General features: G+C 46.7%; 1 protein-coding gene across 1 annotated transcript in view; it reads left to right on the top strand.

Annotated features, from left to right (window-relative positions):
• Nucleotides 1-18,992, top strand: part of LOC138491423 (G protein-coupled receptor kinase 5-like) — a 901,946-nt gene that overhangs the window by 427,652 nt on the left and 455,302 nt on the right. The window contains exon 3 of the mRNA XM_069617943.1: nt 14,259-14,371. Coding sequence (XP_069474044.1) covers nt 14,259-14,371 — 113 coding nt within the window. The remainder of the gene's footprint in view (nt 1-14,258; nt 14,372-18,992) is intronic.

The following is an 18,992-nucleotide window of genomic DNA, read 5'->3' on the forward strand; positions in this document are numbered from 1 at the left end:
TGCGGTTTTGCTGCCCCACCCCCTTCACTGTTTTTATTAAAGTGTATTTCATCTGGTGTACATATGAGAGACGCGACATAGTGAAACATGTTTTGCCTGTGGGGTAATTCTGTAACTCTTTCGGTGCTGATGCAGGACTCTTAAGTTGTTTGTGCACGTTTATTTCATTGAAGCTTCTGTTAATTATGATGTAATGTCACACAGATATAAATGTGCACTTTAAAAAAATCCCCAATTCTTTTAATTTTGCACACATGCTTGATGAAGGCATGGATATGCAAAATAAAGAGGTGGTTCAGCTAGTTGAACTGAGCACCAGTGCAGAGAGCTGTGTGCACTCTTTCTTCAGCTTGCTGACAGATTTCATCCATCAGCGGTGATTATTGGATGCCGACGCGTGAGCCTCATTACGCCATCCGCTGGGGGTGACTGTGTAGTCGTGGGATGGATTTCTTCATGGTCTGTGTGTAATTGTCACAGTAAGGCTTTTTTTCACAGGGTAGGCCGCGGCTGTAACCTGCAACTAGGGTGGTAAACTTTTTGATATCCTTTTGCAGGACACTTGCCCACAAGGTGGTGATGACTTCACAGTGTCATACACGTTTGGCACGCCCCATTTGTAATTTAAATGTGTTAATCGCTCTTAACACCTGACCTAATTGCAATGCAACTGATTTGTCCTTGGGAGGTGATGGTCACATTATTTAACGGTAAACATGATCACCACGACCCCACGAGCAAAGCATTATCATTGGAATGAAGACGGGTGTCAGAGCGTTAGCAGCTCGACCTGTAGGCTCAAAAGGAGCCAGAGCCGCAGAGCCGCCCAGAGAAAGAAAGCAGCAGGTGGCAGCACCGTGGTGTATAGACGGCCACTTCAGTTTGCAGAGTGGCTGTGCTGGACGCAGGTTGTCCCAACTTGCTGTCTCCCGAGTGTCACACTCCAGGGAACAAAGTAAGTCAGGAAACCTGCGTCCCGCACAGCCACACTGCAAACTGCAGGACAGAGGCCCCAATTACGGGACAATCCCGCAAAATATGGGACAGTTGGCCACCCTACCTGCAACTCAACTTTATTTCCTTTTATTTTTACTGCATGCCTACTCGCTATTTGAGATCCTTTATTCGCCAGACTGACTTCTTACAGTCAGTCATTCCAGACAATATCGACAGGAGTTTGAAGGCCTGGTCCAGGTGTTGTGTCCTATAATTGGTGGGCCTGTCTGCAATGGATGGGAGGCAAAATGCCAGCCCAGATACACTCGTTTATTGCAGCTCAGCTACACTTGTATGTAAACACTTAGAGCACTTCGAAACATTGTAACATTCACTATTAAGCGCCTAATTTAAAAAAGTCTTGTACAGAAGTTATGGTTGGAAGAGAAATCTGACTAACAGTGAGCAGCGCCTGACATCGAATTAAGTAATTGTGGTGGTGGTGGGAGAGAGGGTGCAGTGCTAGAGACAGTGGTGGAGATGGAAACAATTTAAAGGGGGATCCTCAAAAGGGCCAGGTGGGGGTGGAGCTTGGAGGAGGGGGCGGAGTCCAGATGGGATGAAGCTGGCAGTTGAACTCTGCTCAAAGGAAATTTTCAAAATAATAGTTTTTAAATGGTCCAAACTGTACATCCATTCCACTTTAAATCACTTCCATGACAGTGGTGCACCCAAAATATGCCATTGTTGCCACTTTAAAAATCGCTTTCAAGAAGGCTCAGAACTTCCTACACCACCTCGTCTTGGGGCTAAAACTCTGATCACCCCTGCACATAAGATGCTCTACTGGCTGTCATTGCAACAAAGAATATATTTAGAACTATATTCTTAGTTTTAATGACGGCCAGTAGTTCTTAGAACACGTGTTACTTAGCGCTTTAAGTGGGCCGGGGCAGAGCCATGGCAGTCTCCAGAAAAGGCTCCCAGCTGGGTCCCTACCGGGCCTACCCCCGACTCGCCCCATCCATGCTGACACCTGAGGTAACCTGTGTAGCGGCTGCAAAGTTAATCGAGCTGCCGGTAGGTGTCAGTGCGGACAGCTGCAAGCAACAGGTGCAACCGTGCAGTGCGGGCTGCCTGATGGCCCTGCACTCTGAAACTCCCAGCCCTCCTTTTATTTCTGAGTAAATAGCCATCACCCAGCATGAAGCCCCAGGGCTCCGCAAGCTGGCTGATAGCTATTTACTCGGAAACAAAAGGAGAGCGGGGCATCCAGCCCTCCTCCTGTTTGAGTACAGAGCCATCAGCAGCAGGCAGCACTTTCATGCAAGGAGCCCGTGGTAAAGCATTGCATCACGTGGTTCCTTGAATGAAAAGGCTGCCTGCTGGGTGTGAGCTGGGGCACACTGGTGTCAGACCTTTAGTGCGCCCAGCCCCTTCTTTTGTTTAAAAGGAGGGGCTGGGTGCATCAAAGGTAATAATACCAGTACGCCCCACCCCTGTTTCCTTTAGCAGCCCCCACCCCTTAGGCGAGTGGGGGCTCTCGATAGGGGGCGTGGCCTAAGCACACCCGTACTTAGACCACACACCCCCTCTCAATTTCTAATCCCACTTAAAGCACTGTACTTAGTGCACAAATGCACAACGTCATACCAGCCTCCAGAAGTCTAACGGTCTAAGCCAGCACTCACTCTGCCTGTAGATGTACGAGCACTTTGGAAGAAAAACTCTACACGTACACAGGGCTCAACTCTACTGCACCGTCTAGCCCCTCTCATTGGACTTTGTGAAGCCTTCCTTTCAAGCATTTGTCACCTACCCTACATAACTACTCTCATGGCTCTGTTCATCTCCATGGAACTTCTGTTTCAAATAGCATCACAGTATAGCCCCTAAGCACCCTGATGCAAATGGTGGTCAAAGTGTGGTCTATACGCAAATCAGTAATTGATAATATACACCATGCATGCAAATGCCTGTCCCTCGGCGAAGCTAGGTGCTCGGACGGTAATCATTTGCTCTGTGTGACCAGGGATACCTCTGTGATTGCGGAGCAGAAATGGCACCTGTGGGCATCATGCTTACCTGGCTGCTGCGGAGCCCGATGACGGCAGCAGTGATGATGATGCTGGCGCGGCAGCAATAATGGCGACGATCGATGGCTCTTGAAGGCGGCGGGCTGGGCCTGACTGCTGTCCCAGCCATCCTTAAGAAGCCCTGTGGACTATGCTGCAGCTGCGTGACATACGTAGGGGTGCAGAGCCAGAAGGGCATAGCGCCAATCTGCTGTACACGGCTTACATTGAATGGGTCTACGACCGATGTGTTAATCCTTGTGGAGAGTGACAGTCTGTGCTCCATACAACCCAACAGAAGAAAATACTTTCTCCAGTTACACAAGTAATGAGCATAGGTGTTCGTTTTCGATTTGGCACGTAAACTCTGCTTCAGATACTGTTCCAACCTTAAAATCCTGGGTAAGAGCCTTTTGTTTGTTTAATCCGATTGCCCTGTTGTCATTCTACCGTCATCCTATTGTTAATTCAGCAACGATGATAAATACGTAACTCCTAGAAATGGCTTTTTCTCTGGGATCCTCGAAATACCAGTAAAACTGTGTTCAATACTTTCAGAATTCATCTGCAGACTGTTGACAGGCACCAGATGAAATCCTTCTGTTATTCCTATTATTCGGCCGCCCAACTACTTACGATCTGTACATGCTTTCAATTCCGATTACCACAAACTCTTGTTTGAATAGGTCTGCAATTTCTCATCAATAGGTTTTAATTCTATATCCTCTGCTTAAACCTAGGGTATAGCTGGGTACACGGCTTATTATCCCACAATTTCGGAAGACCAGTTTAGTCAAAAGGGTTTTATTAGTGGTGTCCACTACCCTCTGAAAAAGCCTTCAGGGTCCATTCAGTGTTTGATTGTTTGCATGCTCTTCCCCAAAGAACTTCATACATGGTTGTTTCTGACTTCACGGCATCATTATCCTGCAATTCTATATGCTTTCCGGGTAGATACGTGCTAATTTTGGCTAACTCCTAGGTATGGAAGAATGCTTGTAGCATTGTTCTCATATTTTATGAAATGCGTAAAGCATTACTCTCAACATGTAGCCATTCTGTAATTCCAATAAAAGTATGGAAACGTTCTTGTAATTCACATCTCTTGACATTGAGATCCTTTAAAAGGTCAAAGCATGTTTTAATTAGTGTTTTTATAATTTGTATGGATTTATAGGCTAGGAGGATAGCTCAGGGGCAACGTGTTTGCATTGGAAGCAAGACGATGCTGAGCAACACTGGTTCAAATCCCCATTCCTCACTTAGAGACTGGTCTCCAGTATTAAGGGCGTTATAAATGATTAATTACGGATCTTTATGAACCTTTTTCCATCGAAACGTATATTCAGTAATTCAATTTATTGAGATTTAAAAAAAATGAACATCTTGCAATTAACAATTTAGTTTAGCTGAATAGGGTTCAAAAACATCTGAAATAGAAGAGGATATCATACTCTTCGGACAAATGAAGACATTTTGAGGAAGAATTATAGAGACTGGTGAGCAGCATTGGTAGAACATGACAGAGCAACATTAGACTTGATTCAACCGTGAACATTTCTCAATAGGAACTGGTTTGGACACATAAGAATGCTAGAAAGAGCTGCATGTAATTCGTATTTATCTTTTCATGTAGCCTGGTTGGGAGTATCATGCTTTACGTAAGACTTGTTGTTTACTTGGATGTGTGTCCACTTGTGAAATAACCACCTTTGTGTGCTGTACTCTAAAGGTCTCCAAAAATAAAGCCATCACATTGTATACAGATATTTCTTTATTTGTTTATGAGCCCAGAGAAAGTTCAGAATCCAGACTGTTGGAAATATGTGTCGTCTGTAACCATAAAATGATATATTGGAAATGTTTCAATCTGATACGGATGTAAAAACAATGACTATTGAATACAATATTTTCCCCCCTGTGAGGAATCTGAGGGCGCCCTCCCGTCTTTCCCCAATATATCCTCCCAGGTGGCCAGTGAAAGGGCGTCGCTATCGAATCCTGACCCTGCGGGTGGATAGGCGAGAGAGGATCATCTGGGTGGAGGAGACTTGGGGAGTGGGGATGAGGCACCCTTAGGCAGACATGGTATCCCCCCATTCCCCTTTCACCATGAGTCCAATGTCCCACAAGTAATATAGGCTGTTGCCAATCCCTCCCCTACTTTTACTGCAAATCATTCCCTAAAACACACCAGTGATATACTGGGACGAGGAAGAGACCAATTAGGAACACACACACACACACACACACATATACATACACATTGAAATTGTGTAAATACCTGCCTATGGGCTCTACAAATTTGGAGCTTATTATCTGACCATGTTACTCTTTGTAAGCCTGAATTTTCTTTTTGTAACAATGGGACTCCTAATCCCTCATGATTTTAGTGTGATACATAATTACTTGCAAATGTTATTTTTTCCTACTCGCTCCCTTTGCTGCTCTCCTGGGTTATTCTCTTGTATTTATTTTTTTGTTTTTATTATATTGATATGTTTTGTGTAGCGGTCTGAGGCCTGTGGGTTTGTAGCGCTTTATCCAATCAAATCAAACATACAAAACACCTGTTAGGTACTGGGACGAGGAGGAGGCAACCAAGCGTAATATGGAACTCCCAAACCGACAATGAACAGCCTTTTTGCGACCAATCAGCCTGGGCAGGAGGTTTAAAAGCAGGAAGATTGAAGAACATGGGGGCAGCTCTGGAAGCAGGTATCTCCGGACTGATGTGCAAGAGAAGACCTCTACAGGAAGACGGCATGACAGATGTTGTGCTCGAGGAACCAGAGAAGATGCAGATTGTATGCAGCGGGAAGCGCAACTAACGGAAGCTGGAGGCCGGTAGCTGAGTATGGAAGAGAAACAGGTGTGAGCAAAAGAAGCTGCCGAGTGAGGCCCGAGCTGCGAGAGACGCATCGTTGGTGGGAGCGGAGACATGGAGAGCCGCTGCGGAGGTGAAGCGAGGAGTTGCACGAAAGAGGGAGAGTTTATGACAGCCGTAAACCTCGCTGGAACATCGTAAGCACTGACTGGTGAGTCTACCTGGAGAAGGGGACACCGGGACGGCAAGCGAGCATGTAAGACTTATAAGCAAGTATTTTGAATACTGATTTAAGTGAAACAAGCACTTTGATGTAAACAAATATTGAATACCGATTTACATGAAAGCAAGTACTTTGAATACCAATTTGAGTAAAAGCAAACACAGTTGAATACCATTATGAACAGAAGTTGTTTTTGGAATCATATGAGTTAAAGGAATTGTGCAAACATTGGCAAGAGCCACAAGGATATAATTCACAACTGTGTAGCTTGAGAGAACACACATTGGCAAGACCCATAAAGGGACTGTGTAGCTAGAAAGAACAAGCATTGGCAAGAGCCATGAAGGAGCCGTATAACTGGCGAGAATAAGCATTGGAAAGTGTCATGAGAGTGTGAGAAAGTGCAACAAACGAATGGTGGCAAAACAAGCAATGGTAAAGAGCATTATGAGCACAAGTCAAAACACCACTGTAGAGATGAGACCGTGACAGCGTGCCTATGAAGAAGTGAGATGTGTCGGCTGCGGGACCTGTAATGGGTGGACCGTGTGGTGCAACACCTGCGCTTAGACTGAATACACCCCTTCAAGGAAAGCCACTTGAAACATCACAGAGAAGCTTGTTTTTGATTCTAAAAGTAAACCTGGTGTGATTTGAAAGTAAGGAGTTGAACTCTGATATTGGTGAAAGATAACCAAGACAGAAGAGCTTGAAAGGATCCCAAGTAATTGTGTTGTGTAAAGCTGTTGAAAGACTTGAAAGCTTGGGGACGGGAACCCCTTTTTTGAAATGTGAACTATTTGAACCTTGGGGAAGGGGAAACCTTTTATTTTTAAAACTTCTTTTGTTTAATTTCATTAACAAAGAAAAACCAGTATAAATCAACAGTAACAAAGACAGAGACAAAAAATCGTAACTCCTCCCCCCCCTCTGACCCTCCCGTGGCACAGCATCAACGGTCCTCCCTTCGCGTCCGCTCCCCCACCCGTTTTCTTAACTATAGATGTCCAACAGTTTAAGTCTTTGAGGGCGCCATTGTTCCCTAAAGTCCCCTTTCAAGTATTCCAATGTAGCCCCCCAGTCTGCGTAGAAGGACTCCAGTTTATTGTCCGCAGCATATGTGGCCCACTCCAAAGAGACAATGTCCCACATCTTCCTCAGCAAATCCTGCTTCGTAGGAATTGAGGGCCCCTTCCTCCTTTGCACGATGAGGGACATAGCCGCCAACGTGAATATCACAGCCGCCTTGGAGCGGCCACGCTCCCCTGCTTCCTCCCCTTGCACACCTCGTCCCATCAAGATTGCCCGAGGGTCCCGAGGGGCTCCTCCCCCCAAAGCCTGAGCTATAGCCCGCTTGAATTCGACCCAGAAGGGTGGCAAGATAGGACAATCCCACCAGATATGTGAAGCTGTGCCCCACTCCCCGCACCCCCTCCAACATTCCCCCGGGGTAGCAGGGTTCATTGCGTGAAGTCGGGCGGGAGTATAATGCCATCCCACCATGCACTTGTACCAAACCTCCCGAACCTGGATCGCCTTCGCTAATTTGGGGATCTGAGCCCACAGCCTTTCCCAGTCTTTCTGCTCCATCCGGGCCCCGAGATGCCGCCCCCAGTCAGCCATATAAGACCAGGTGACATATGGGCTGCCTCTCTCCAACTGCTTGTATAAGTCTGAGATAAGCCCCCTAGAGCCCTCATGGGTTGTTAAGAACCTCTCAAAGTGGTTTAGATCCCTAGTCGCGGCCAACCTTATGCTCGGGGACATGACCCAATGCCTGATTTGGAAGTACCGAAGCCTCTCCCTTTCTCCCAAGTCGAACTCCTTTTAACATTCCTCAAATGTTTTCACCCTGTCCCCAACGAACATGTCCCTTAGGGTTCTACATCCCCCCCTCCTCCCAATCCAGGAACGCCCCCCCCCTCCATTCCCAGAGTAAAATCCCCATTATGGAAAATAGGAGTAAACGGCGATGGAAAAGTCGTAGTCCCCCACCTCACTACAGCCCGATCCCAACTATCAACTACACTTTTCGTAATATCACTCAAATAGAGATGTGGAGGTCGCAGCCGTCGTGGGAGCCAAAGAACCTCCCCCAAATGATACCGAGCCACCGCTCTATCCATCTTCACCCAGTGCTTTAGGTAGTCCTTCGAGAACCATTCCTTGATTATCCTGAGCTGGGCCGTGTCATGATAGCGACGAAAGTCTGGGAAGGCCAGGCCCCCCCTCTCATAAGAGGCCATTAGTAACTGCTTGGAAAGTCGCGATCTCCTCCCCCCTCCCCCCAGACAAAGCCCCTGGTCAGCACGTCCAGCCTCTTGAAGAAGCTCTCCGGGACCCTCAACTGGATGGCCTGGAAGAGGTAGAGCACCCGAGGAAGAATCACCATCCTAAGGACAGCCCCCCTGCCCAACCAGGAGATAGGCAGGGCACCCCACCTCCGTAGGTCTTTTTTAATAGCTACTAGAATTGGCTCATAATTTGCGCCATACCAGCCGGCTAGTGAAGGGGTGATCTTAACTCCCAGGTACCGCAACCCAGAGGGGCTCCACTTGAACGGGGACACCTCCTTCACCTCCCTCGCCTCCCCCACCCCTAGAGAGAGATTCATCAGTTCCGACTTCTGGAAGTTGACCCTCAAACCCGAGACTTCACCAAAGGCGGTTAGTAACGCTATGCATGCTGGGAGGGACTCCTTCGGGTTAGTTAATGTGAGCAGCATGTCGTCGGAAAAGGCTGCTAGTTTATGTTGCTCCCCTCCGAACGGGATCCCCCTGATTTCCACCGTTTGACGTATCGCCAACAGGAGAGGCTCTAGATAAAGTGCATAGAGTAAGGGGGAGAGGGGGCACCCTTTGCGTCCCCCTCTGAAGCCTAAAAGGCCGGGACATCTCCCCATTAACCAGGATGCGTGACGTAGGATTTCTATAATTGGCGGCAACCCCATTTTCTCCATCACCAGGAACAGGAACGACCACTCCACCCAGTCGAACGCCTTCTCGGCGTCGAGCGCCAAGAGGATCGCCGGAGTGGCCGTGTTACGGGACTTCTCCACCAGTTGAGCCACCCTCCTGATGTTGTCAGCAGTTTGCCGACCCACTACAAATCCCGACTGATCTTGGTGGATTAGGGAGGGAAGGTGCTTCTCTAGTCGCCTTGCCAAAATCTTTGTGAAGATTTTTGCCTCTGTATTAATAAGGGCAATGGGACGATAAGAGGTACAGTCCTCCGGATCTTTCCCTGACTTATGGATAAGGGTGATCTTAGCCTCCTCCATCGACCGGGTAATTCCGCCTTCACCATGGAACGAATTAAACAGCTGTGTTAGATGTGGAACCAAAAGGTGGGAAAACGCCTTGTAAAAGGAGGCAAGATAACCATCAGGACCAGGGGCCTTATTCCGGGGGAGAGAGGCAATAGTTGCCCTCACCTCATCTTCCGTGATAGGACGGCCCAGCTCCTCACCTACTTCCCTGGATACCTGCGGGAGGGGTAAGCTCCCCAAGAACTCTTTCTGCGGGAGAGAGGCCGGCCTTTGAGAGGAGTAAAGGGACTCGTAGAACTTCACTAATCTCTCCTTTATCTCTTCAACACGGGTCAGTCGTCTACCCCTTTGGTCCTTAAGGGCCGTAATTACTTTCCGTTCCCTCTGTCCCCTCAGGAGGCGGGCCAGGAGAGAGCCTGCCTTATTGGCCTTAGCGTAAAAGGTTTGTCTCACCCTAAGCATGGCTTCCTCCGCCTTCTTGTTTCTCAAGAACCCCAGTTGGCCTTCTGCTAATCTGTAGGCCCTAAAAACCTTCCTCGTGGGGGTTTCCCGCAATTGGGCTCTAGCTGCCTCGACCTCCTGCTCAAGCTGGGTCTCCAAGCCTCTCAACACTCTATTCCTCTCCGCCTTCAAGGCAATGAGGTCCCCTCTCAAAGTAGCCTTGAAGGCATCCCACCTTGTACTCAGACTCGTGTCCGAGGCTGTGTTCCTCACAAAGAATTCCTGAATCTTAACGTCTAGTTCACTACATATCACGGGATCCCTCAGAAGCTCCCCCGGAAATTTCCAACCCCACACCCCCGGCTTACGTCTCCCCAACCTCCGGTTCATTTGTACGACCTTGTGGTCAGCGATTCCTAGAGGACCCACCTCCACTGCCTCTACCTCTCCTATCAGACTGGCGGAAACCCAAATATAGTCAATACGGGATTGTGCCCTATGAACATCAGAAAGGAATGTGAAGCCCTCCTCACTCCCCCGCAATGATCGCCAGACATCGCAGAGGCCAGCCCCTGCCCATCTCTCCCTCAGTTGGGGAGAGGCCACCCCACCCCCCCCCCCCTTCCTCACGTCTGGAGCGGTCTCTAACTCTATCCCAAGCTAGATTGAAGTCCCCCATGAGAACCACGTGGCCCCTGGCGAAATTGTCGATGGTACTCAGGGTGTCCCGTAGAAACTGGTCTTGGCCTACATTCGGCGCGTATATAGACGCAATAGTATAGCATGAGCCCATTATAGTCCCTCTTACCACAATGTACCTTCCGTTGCTGTCTCTGATAACCTCCTGGAGCTTAAGGTCAATGCTCCTTCCAAAGGCAAGGGCCACGCCCCACCTCTTCGTGGGGCCAGCTGCAAACCAGATCTGGGGAAAGCCCTTAAGACGCAGCCGACCCTGATCCCGCCTCCTCAGGTGTGTCTCCTGCAATGCAAGCACATCTGGCTTGTGGGACCTGACAAATTGCTCCAGTTTTGTACGTTTAAGGGGGGAGTTAAGCCCCCTCACGTTATGTGTTTGCCACCTCAGGGGAGCGGTTGGGCTTGTTGCGCCATTACCAGCCAGCCTTCCGGAGTACCAAGAAGGCCCTCGGTTATTGTTCCCTCCATCCTATCTAATAAGGGCCCCAAATTCCTCCCCCTCCCTCCCACACTCGCCAGCCTCCCAATTGCCAGCCTCTCAGGGCAACTCTCCCACGCTGAGTGCTGTGACCACTCCCCGCGGGGGAGGGGGCCCACTCTGTGCACCCTGTCTAGTTCGATTGCCTCGGGGTCCCCTTCGCCCAGCAGATCCATGAAGATTCTTTGAACTTCTCCCTTCAGGTCCCTGTCCACAACCGACTCTGGAAGGAGTTTCACTCTAACATTCACCCGTCTTTACCTATTTTCAAGATCCTCCAGTTGGGTTTCCAAGTTAGGGGTCGCTAGGTCCAGGCGATCGCTAGCTTCCCCATTAGTCGTACCATCCTTTTCCACTTCCTGCAGACCCCTTTCCAGTAGGTCCGTTCTTTCCCCTAACTGGGCCACTTCCTGCTTCAGCTCCCCCAGGGCCGTACTTAAGTCTGACCTCAACATCTGAAACTGCTCCTGAAAGGTTTTGGTTAGCGTCTCTCCTAGGGCTTGCATCTCGCCCTTAAGGTCCAGCCTCGTCAGAGGTTCCCGGCTCCCGGTGTCATTGTGGGCCGTATGCCTTCTGTGGTGCCCGCTGTCGTCTCCATCATTGCCCCCGGCATCCATTGCTGACCACATAGAGGGGAGGGTGCCCATGGGATCCCCCACTTGCTGCCCGCAGCGCGGCACCCTGCTCCTGGATCTAGGGGGCATTAGATCCTTTGCACTCCTTAAGGCTCGAAGGTTCGGGACAAAGGAGATCCGCCCGCTCCCCAGCGCCTCTCAGCGTGGCCCCCAAGTTCTCCACAGCACGCTGTTTAGGGCCCCCCTCCACTTGCAAACCCCTGACTTGGGGCGACTGTTCCCGCGGCCACCAGTCAAAGGGGGGGGACCCTGCCCCTTCACAACAGCTCCAGCCGGGGGGGGACCTGTGCTCCACCAGTATATTCCGTTCCCCTCGGGAACTCCACCAAGGCCAGAGAGGGACAGGGGCCCGGTAAGCAGCTCCCCTAAAGCCCCCCCCTCTCTCTTCCCGCTCCAGGTTGGGCCTCCACTACGCCTCCAGCTCGGCTCTCCCTCCTCCGCCTCACTCCCGAGGTCGGCCGCCCAACGCGGAAAGGAGTCGTGCTGCCCCGCTCGCCTGGAGGCAGCTCTCACTCGCCGACACGGCCCTCCGTGTTGGACTGCTCCTCGGGGGGCAGACGCCCACAGGGTCCCGCCGTTCCTCCTGCGTCACCAGACGTCCTGTCCGCCGATGGATAGCTGCCGGCGCCTCCCGCCGCAGGTGGGCAGGCTCGTTCGCGATCACCGAGCACACCGCAGCCGCCGTATGCAGTCCGGGTCTGCGGCACCAAAGTCCTGTGCCGCCTGGCCCCTCAACATCGCACCCCTCCTACTCAGCTGCCAAATGTCCCCAGGGGTGGTGGGTCCCAGATGACAGGCCTCAGGGCACGGGAGCTGCCGTCTGCACGTCTAATTGCTGCCGGCGGCCATCTTGAATGATCAGGGAAACCTTTTTGACCAAGAGCTGGACGAAGCTCAGAACGTTTTTGTTAACACTTACCGTTTTGAGGCCGGCATCCCTACACATTGCATACAGAGATGTGTGAGGGCAAGTATAGGTTTTGGAGACAGACAGGCATTTGCTTTGGACTTCTTGACGCAGACTATCCTTAGTTATATTTAGGTAGGGAACTCGCACCTTCACTTAGGGCAAGATCAGCCTTTTTCCAACCTTCTTTATTTTAATAACGGTTTGTAGCCCAAAACTTTCAGTGCTTTGTCTGTGTCTCATTTACGATGCCTTCACAGCCCCCATCAACGTCATTCACTCACTCTGTTACAATTTACTGCATGCAGCATGGTAAACTTACAGAATGGAATAGCCTACTCTCTTGTTTTCTGTTACTGGAAAATACTGCCTTACCAAAAGGGGAACACAGGATATGGGAATGAATGACGTTTGGAAAGACCCCCCTGAAATTGATAGGTTCTGATTTAGTATTAAGGCTAATTCATTCAACAGAAGATTTAGGAAAATGTATTGGTTCCCGATTCAAATGTATACAGTTTGTATTGTATCATCCAATGTGTGTCAGAGATGTAAATGTTTTAGGACGAATTCTCATACAGATAATAGGTGACTGATGGGAAGGCGTGTACTTCTGTCTTCTGTACTTAAGTATTTGCATTTATCGCGTACGTAATTTATTATCAATTAGCAGGATGCTAAACATGGAGGGCAGATTATTCTATATTTTGCAAAGATTTGGGAGAGGGTGAGGTGAGTTGAGATCAAGTACATAATGGGGAGAGCGTGTATATTGCTGCCCACAGGGACCTGAGGAGTTGGATGCTTCCTTATCTGGGGCGGGTGATGTGTTCCTTGATGTAATGATTATCCAATTCTTTTTTGACATGCAGGAGGAATTTGGCTACTCTCATGTGGGGGTAGGATGATGTGCCACCATCTGGGGGCGTAGTTTGAGAAAGATTTTTGGAAGATGTGTGTGAAATATCTATGTACATCCAAGTGCACAAGCAATTGTCTTCAATGATGTTCCTGCTTAGGAGAATATAGAAAGAATGAGTACGATTGTTTTTGCCGTGTAAGGAAGAGAATTATTTTGAGAAATTCGAATAACAATTCTTAATGGTGTGTGTAATCTGAATAGAAAACTCTACAACTGCCTTGAATGGGAACTCTTTCAAATAAATCTAAAGAAAAATAAATGCATGGTCACTATCGTTCTTTCTAATAGATAGGCTTCTGATCTATATGGTTTTTCTAATTATGCCACTGGAGCCCTTTGTCCCATTCTATTTCCTTCCCTCCCTCGCTTGTAGGTACTAAATACAATTTAGATTTAATTAGACTTTTAACAATTCCTAATTTGTACTTTAAACAAATTAAATTGATTAAAAATCCTATATATTTTAATGAATGAAGTGCATTTAAAGTGTTGATACTTTAATTGCGTAAACTTCGTCATCATGTGAAAATAATAAAAAGTAATTTGATCAAACACTGCAAAAATGTTGCCTTTGAGATTTTTCTAAATAAAAGATAATTTTTTAAATTGGAACAACCATAATGTCTGATGATTATCTATTTTCAATAAAACCTTATTTACTGTTGTTCAACATTCCACATTAATTTAATGATTGTACAGAATGTTTCTATGTGGACTGTGTTCATATGGAGTTGCTTAAGAGCATTTCTGCCTTCTGTGTGTTGAACTGAGATATGTTTTCATTTCCAGCACGTTGAAGAGAAGTTCATACCATTCTAACCAATTGCCCATGCTTTTGTGTCTTTCACAGAGAGAGACTACACCAGCCTGTGTGAAAAGCAGCCAATTGGGCGACTCCTGTTCCGCCAGTTCTGCGAGACGAGGCCCGAGCTTTGGCGCTGCATCCTCTTCCTTGACGCAGTGGTAAGGAACCCTTTATATCATATATGTGTAATGGAGGGAAATGTTTGCTATTCTAAATCTAACTCCATATTAAACATATTTCACCATTTTTCAATTCCAAACGTAAGAAATAGGTCTACATGTTATTCAACTGTAATAACCCTCGCTGGCCGGTTAGAATAATGCTTTCAGATTTCTAATGTTTGAGTTGTTAAAACCATGTTGAATGACATTGCAGCCTCTTGTGACATTTGTAGACCTACATCTGTTGTGAAATCCTAACCTGCTCATTTTCTGGCAGTTTCCCAACCTGAGAAACAGTTACAAGTTGAAAACAAAGCCTGAATTATGGCCCCATGAAGCACCACATCTCCTCCCATTTTAATTACATAAATGTGCGAAGAAACAATTCTCCCACCCCAAAATCACTTTGCACAGAGGCTGAAATTCCATATGCAGTTAAAAGGCAAATGTGTGGTGTGAGGGTCCGAAATGGGAGATGGACACATAGTTGTGGGTTTCTCAATGTTTCTACTTTTATTTAAATTAGAAAGGGGTGAGATAAATGCCTATCTGTTCCTATCCCAAAGAGAATGTTCCTACCTAGCAAACTAAAGAATGATGATTGAGTGTCCAAATGTATCTGACATTCACACTAATACATATAACCAATTTGTACAAGGTAATTATATCTGATTTCAGTTCAACAAAACAGTGCACAAATTCAATCATACAATTCCCCAAAGTACTTATTGTGACCAAGGTGTGGTTCCCTTGCCCTGGATCAATTAAGGAAGTATTTTGCAAAGAGTTAGATTCAACAAAGTTCCATTCAGTTCAACACGAAATGTCTTTTCCATTGAATATGTCCTTCCACTTGGCAAAGTAAATGTCTCTTTCACAACACACTTATTACAAAAATTAAAGTAACTGGTTCCTCCACAAAGTGTTTTTTCCCAGAATGTAAGGCAGCTATAAAGATACCACAATATTCTTCCAATTGAATACCTTTGTCAGTATAGCACAGAAAATGTCTTTTGTAATGCAACAGTTTGTCAGGATGATAAAGTTAACTGTTTCTTTCAATAACTCCTTTTTTCACAACCACATTTCTTCAAAACAACTGTTTCATTCCTGATTTACTTTCCTGCCTGGATTGACTACAACTGATCCCTTTCCTGGTTTACTGTTAGTGACAATGTTTCTTCCAGGGTTCTCCACACCAGTATCCCATGTGAGTAGAGTTGAACAATGGTTCCCTGTCTTTATAGCCTCTTGACTGTATTGATAAGTAGGCACTTGTATGCCCATTATCACATGGCCACATGCTTTTGATACGCCTTATTCTCAGTATCCTTGCTTGTAACAATTGTCTTCCCATATTGCTGTTGTACTATTGTAACTTCATCTCATCTTCTGTATGACTGTTTCTGTACCATTATGCTGCACTTTTGCCAATGAGAAAATTGCTGTGAATGCCTGTAACCTTGTGTAACCAATCCCTTAAATTCTGCGCCCAGATACCCTTGGGCAAGGTGCGCACTACAAATAAACTAAATACAAATACAAAACTAATTCTGTAACCTGCTGGTTGTAGCCATCTGTGCAACTAGTGCTCAAACCATGAGCTGATCTCAAACTCCTTGTCATTCCATCGTATCACCCTGTTGCTTTTTACCAGCTACACTGAAAGGGAAATGGCCCCAAACTACGATATTCCATGCCTTTTTGCCAAGTTCTCTGCCCGCTCTGCCATCCACTCTTCTTACTCTCTGACTTTTTCCTTTTATATAATGAATATGCAAAGCTAACTAAATGTTTATGCTAAGTAATTATCAATAGTTCCATCCACAGATCTACTGCAATACCATACACTGTAGTTAGCCTTCTGAACTCTTTGCTCTACGATTCTGATTGCATTATATATTGGCCTCTTCGGGGTAGAACTGGCCAATCTGGAGAACAGAAACGTAAGCAAGTAGCCACCTACATTTCATGCCGGGCACCCGCACCTCTGCCCATTCTTTAACACTGTCCATGGAGGTGGTTATCCAGGCTGGAGTGCCACGCCGCCTTTACCCACCACCCTGCCCACTCAACAGCGACCCTCCTAGATGACCTCCAGATCCTGGAAATAGTTATTTCCAATCACGGACATATGTGTAATTTATTTGTAAGGGAAGCTTAAATTGTTCAAAGCCTGGTTCCCTTAATAATCAAAAATGTATCAACCCCTGGATGCGTCTCAGAGTGCTAATTGTGAAAAATGCAACTTTCATTGGTGGGTAGGGTTCGAATAATGTGCTTGGTCCTACTTGGCTCAGGGTTGAGGCCTACTACCCGCCCTGCCCTCCCGTGAAAGTGTAGTTAATGCCATACTGAAAACATTGTTATCAATGACAGGCAAGGGCCACCTGAAGTTGACAATTACCCTGCCTGCTGCAACCCCATGCTACGTACTTAGCCTCAAGCTATGACTTTCCTTTAACATCGTGAACTTTCAGATTTATGAAACATTCAATCTTCTCCTTATACAGCAAATGATGGGTTATGCATAACAATATACGTGGCATTGTACCGTGGAACACCAACTGTAGCTAGCTGCTCAGAGCCTTGTATTGAAATCTGCTTTAAGAGTCTTTTTATGATGCATATTTATTTGTGTTCATTCATGCAGCGAACCTTTGCATTTTAGGGATACTTATCTCATTAATGTCTCAATTCAGTTGTACACAAATATGCTGTATTGTTGTTCATTTATTATCTTGTATACAAAATTCTTATGGTGACATTAAAAATATTATTACAAAATTGCTAATCAAAGTAGATTATCAAGAAAACCTTGATTAGCAAACTATTATAATCAATTTTTGAAAACTAATTTATGCCTTGGAATCTGAGGAGTTCACAACTGTGTCCAAAAATAATGATTTAATAGGCGTACCCTAGGCAAGTCACCATAGTTTATCTAAGGCTACCAGCTCCCAAGCTAACTGTCCGATGTGTTAGAAGGGGACTGCAGGGATGCGCCGGAGGGCAGGGCCTCGGTGGGGCGTGCCCGAGGCCGCTCCCCTGCACACTGTACTAAATTTAAAGGGGAAGCTACATTTTTAATTCCCAAAGTTTCCGGTACCGTCCCCATGTTGGGGGACGCCCACAAGGATGGAGTTAAGGGGGACTATGGACTATGAGTGCTCTTGTCACCATGGTGAATAACTGTAATTTCTGTTTTTGCCTCCTTGGAATAGTTACTTTAATGGGCATTGCCTGTTTTAGTACTCACAAGCCTCTCTCGTCTCATTTAAATTGTTTAGCGATTTTGTTTCCAATCCAGCATTTGTGTGTTCCTGCCTGACATTGCAAGCAGCCTACCGGTTTTGCTGTTATAGATTTCAGTCTTCTGTTCTTGATACCTTGTTATGCAAGATTACCTTTCTGCCTTTACACAATAGTGTTTTAATTTGTTGTTCACTTTCTTGTAGAATTAACAAAACCGTGACTGATGAGAATTTAGACCTGGCGGTTCCTCTTTCTTGATCTCTTCCCCTCTTTCCTTTCCTTCCTGCTTTGGGTTCAATTGCATTCAAATTTGGCCATTCCAATACCTTACCACAATGATCCCAGATGCTGCAGGTGTTCGCCTTTAGCTTGAGGCCATTTTCATAAGCTTTTAATTCCTCTTCTACCATGCATTAACCTGCAGTCTCCCTGACATGCTGTGGTGTTTTTAGCATATTTTCAGAAGCAACTGCAGTTCGGGTATATTCTGAGGAGTGTTGCAGTGATAACATTTTAGCAGCGCTAGGGCCCTAAAAGCATTTTTGCACTACCCTGTAAGAGAGCTGCAGTTTGAGACGAATCCACTGCTTGCTTGCCATACTCGGGTCTTGCATACTTGTATACATGGAATAAGCTGCACCATTTTAATAAACAAAACTGTCAAATCGCCACCAAGCTGGTTATTGACACCTCATGTATATTGAGTGATTGCAATCAGTTTTAACAGGACACCAATGTAAAAATGATAGCTGTAATCAATGAACTTGTGGCCCCTGGGGAAAAGATACAAGCTCTTGAGATTAATACGTTGATCTGCAGCATTTAGGATGAAGGGACTAACTGCGGATAAACCTCGGAAAACTCTGTTTTTGAATGGACTTTTGATATGGGCAATTCCATTTTTGTAGTCCTAGTGAATTCCATGTAGTGTTTTGGACACACAATTTTGGGACATTTTTATTTTCTTACTAAATGAAGGATATAGCAGGATTGAAGACCTGTTTGAATAGTCTGATACATTATTCTTTCATCACCAGAACAGATAATGGATACCTTCCCATGGTCCCTCGTTACGGAGGGCTGATTCACCTATGGGCAATTATTACTTTCTTTGCCCCAGTGGGTTTGGGTCAAGCGAGGGAGGGCCCTCCAGTCCATTGCCTTACAGGGTGATCCCCTGGCCTTTCAATTGTCCCCATCCTCTGGGGGTGTCATGCTGCTAAGTTTTATGTTACTGGCCAGGGCTCCTCTTCCCCCGACCTCAAGCACTGCTCCTCCTCGCTTTATGGCCTTGGGATGGGTTGCGCACCCCAGCTGGGTGTCCTCCTCGTGCCCATGTGTGCTGGAAATCGCCTCGGGAGCA

This window comes from Ambystoma mexicanum, chromosome 10 (assembly GCF_040938575.1).
Source record: "Ambystoma mexicanum isolate Mex_15411 chromosome 10, UKY_AmexF1_1, whole genome shotgun sequence".
NCBI classification, from domain to species: Eukaryota; Metazoa; Chordata; class Amphibia; order Caudata; family Ambystomatidae; genus Ambystoma; species Ambystoma mexicanum.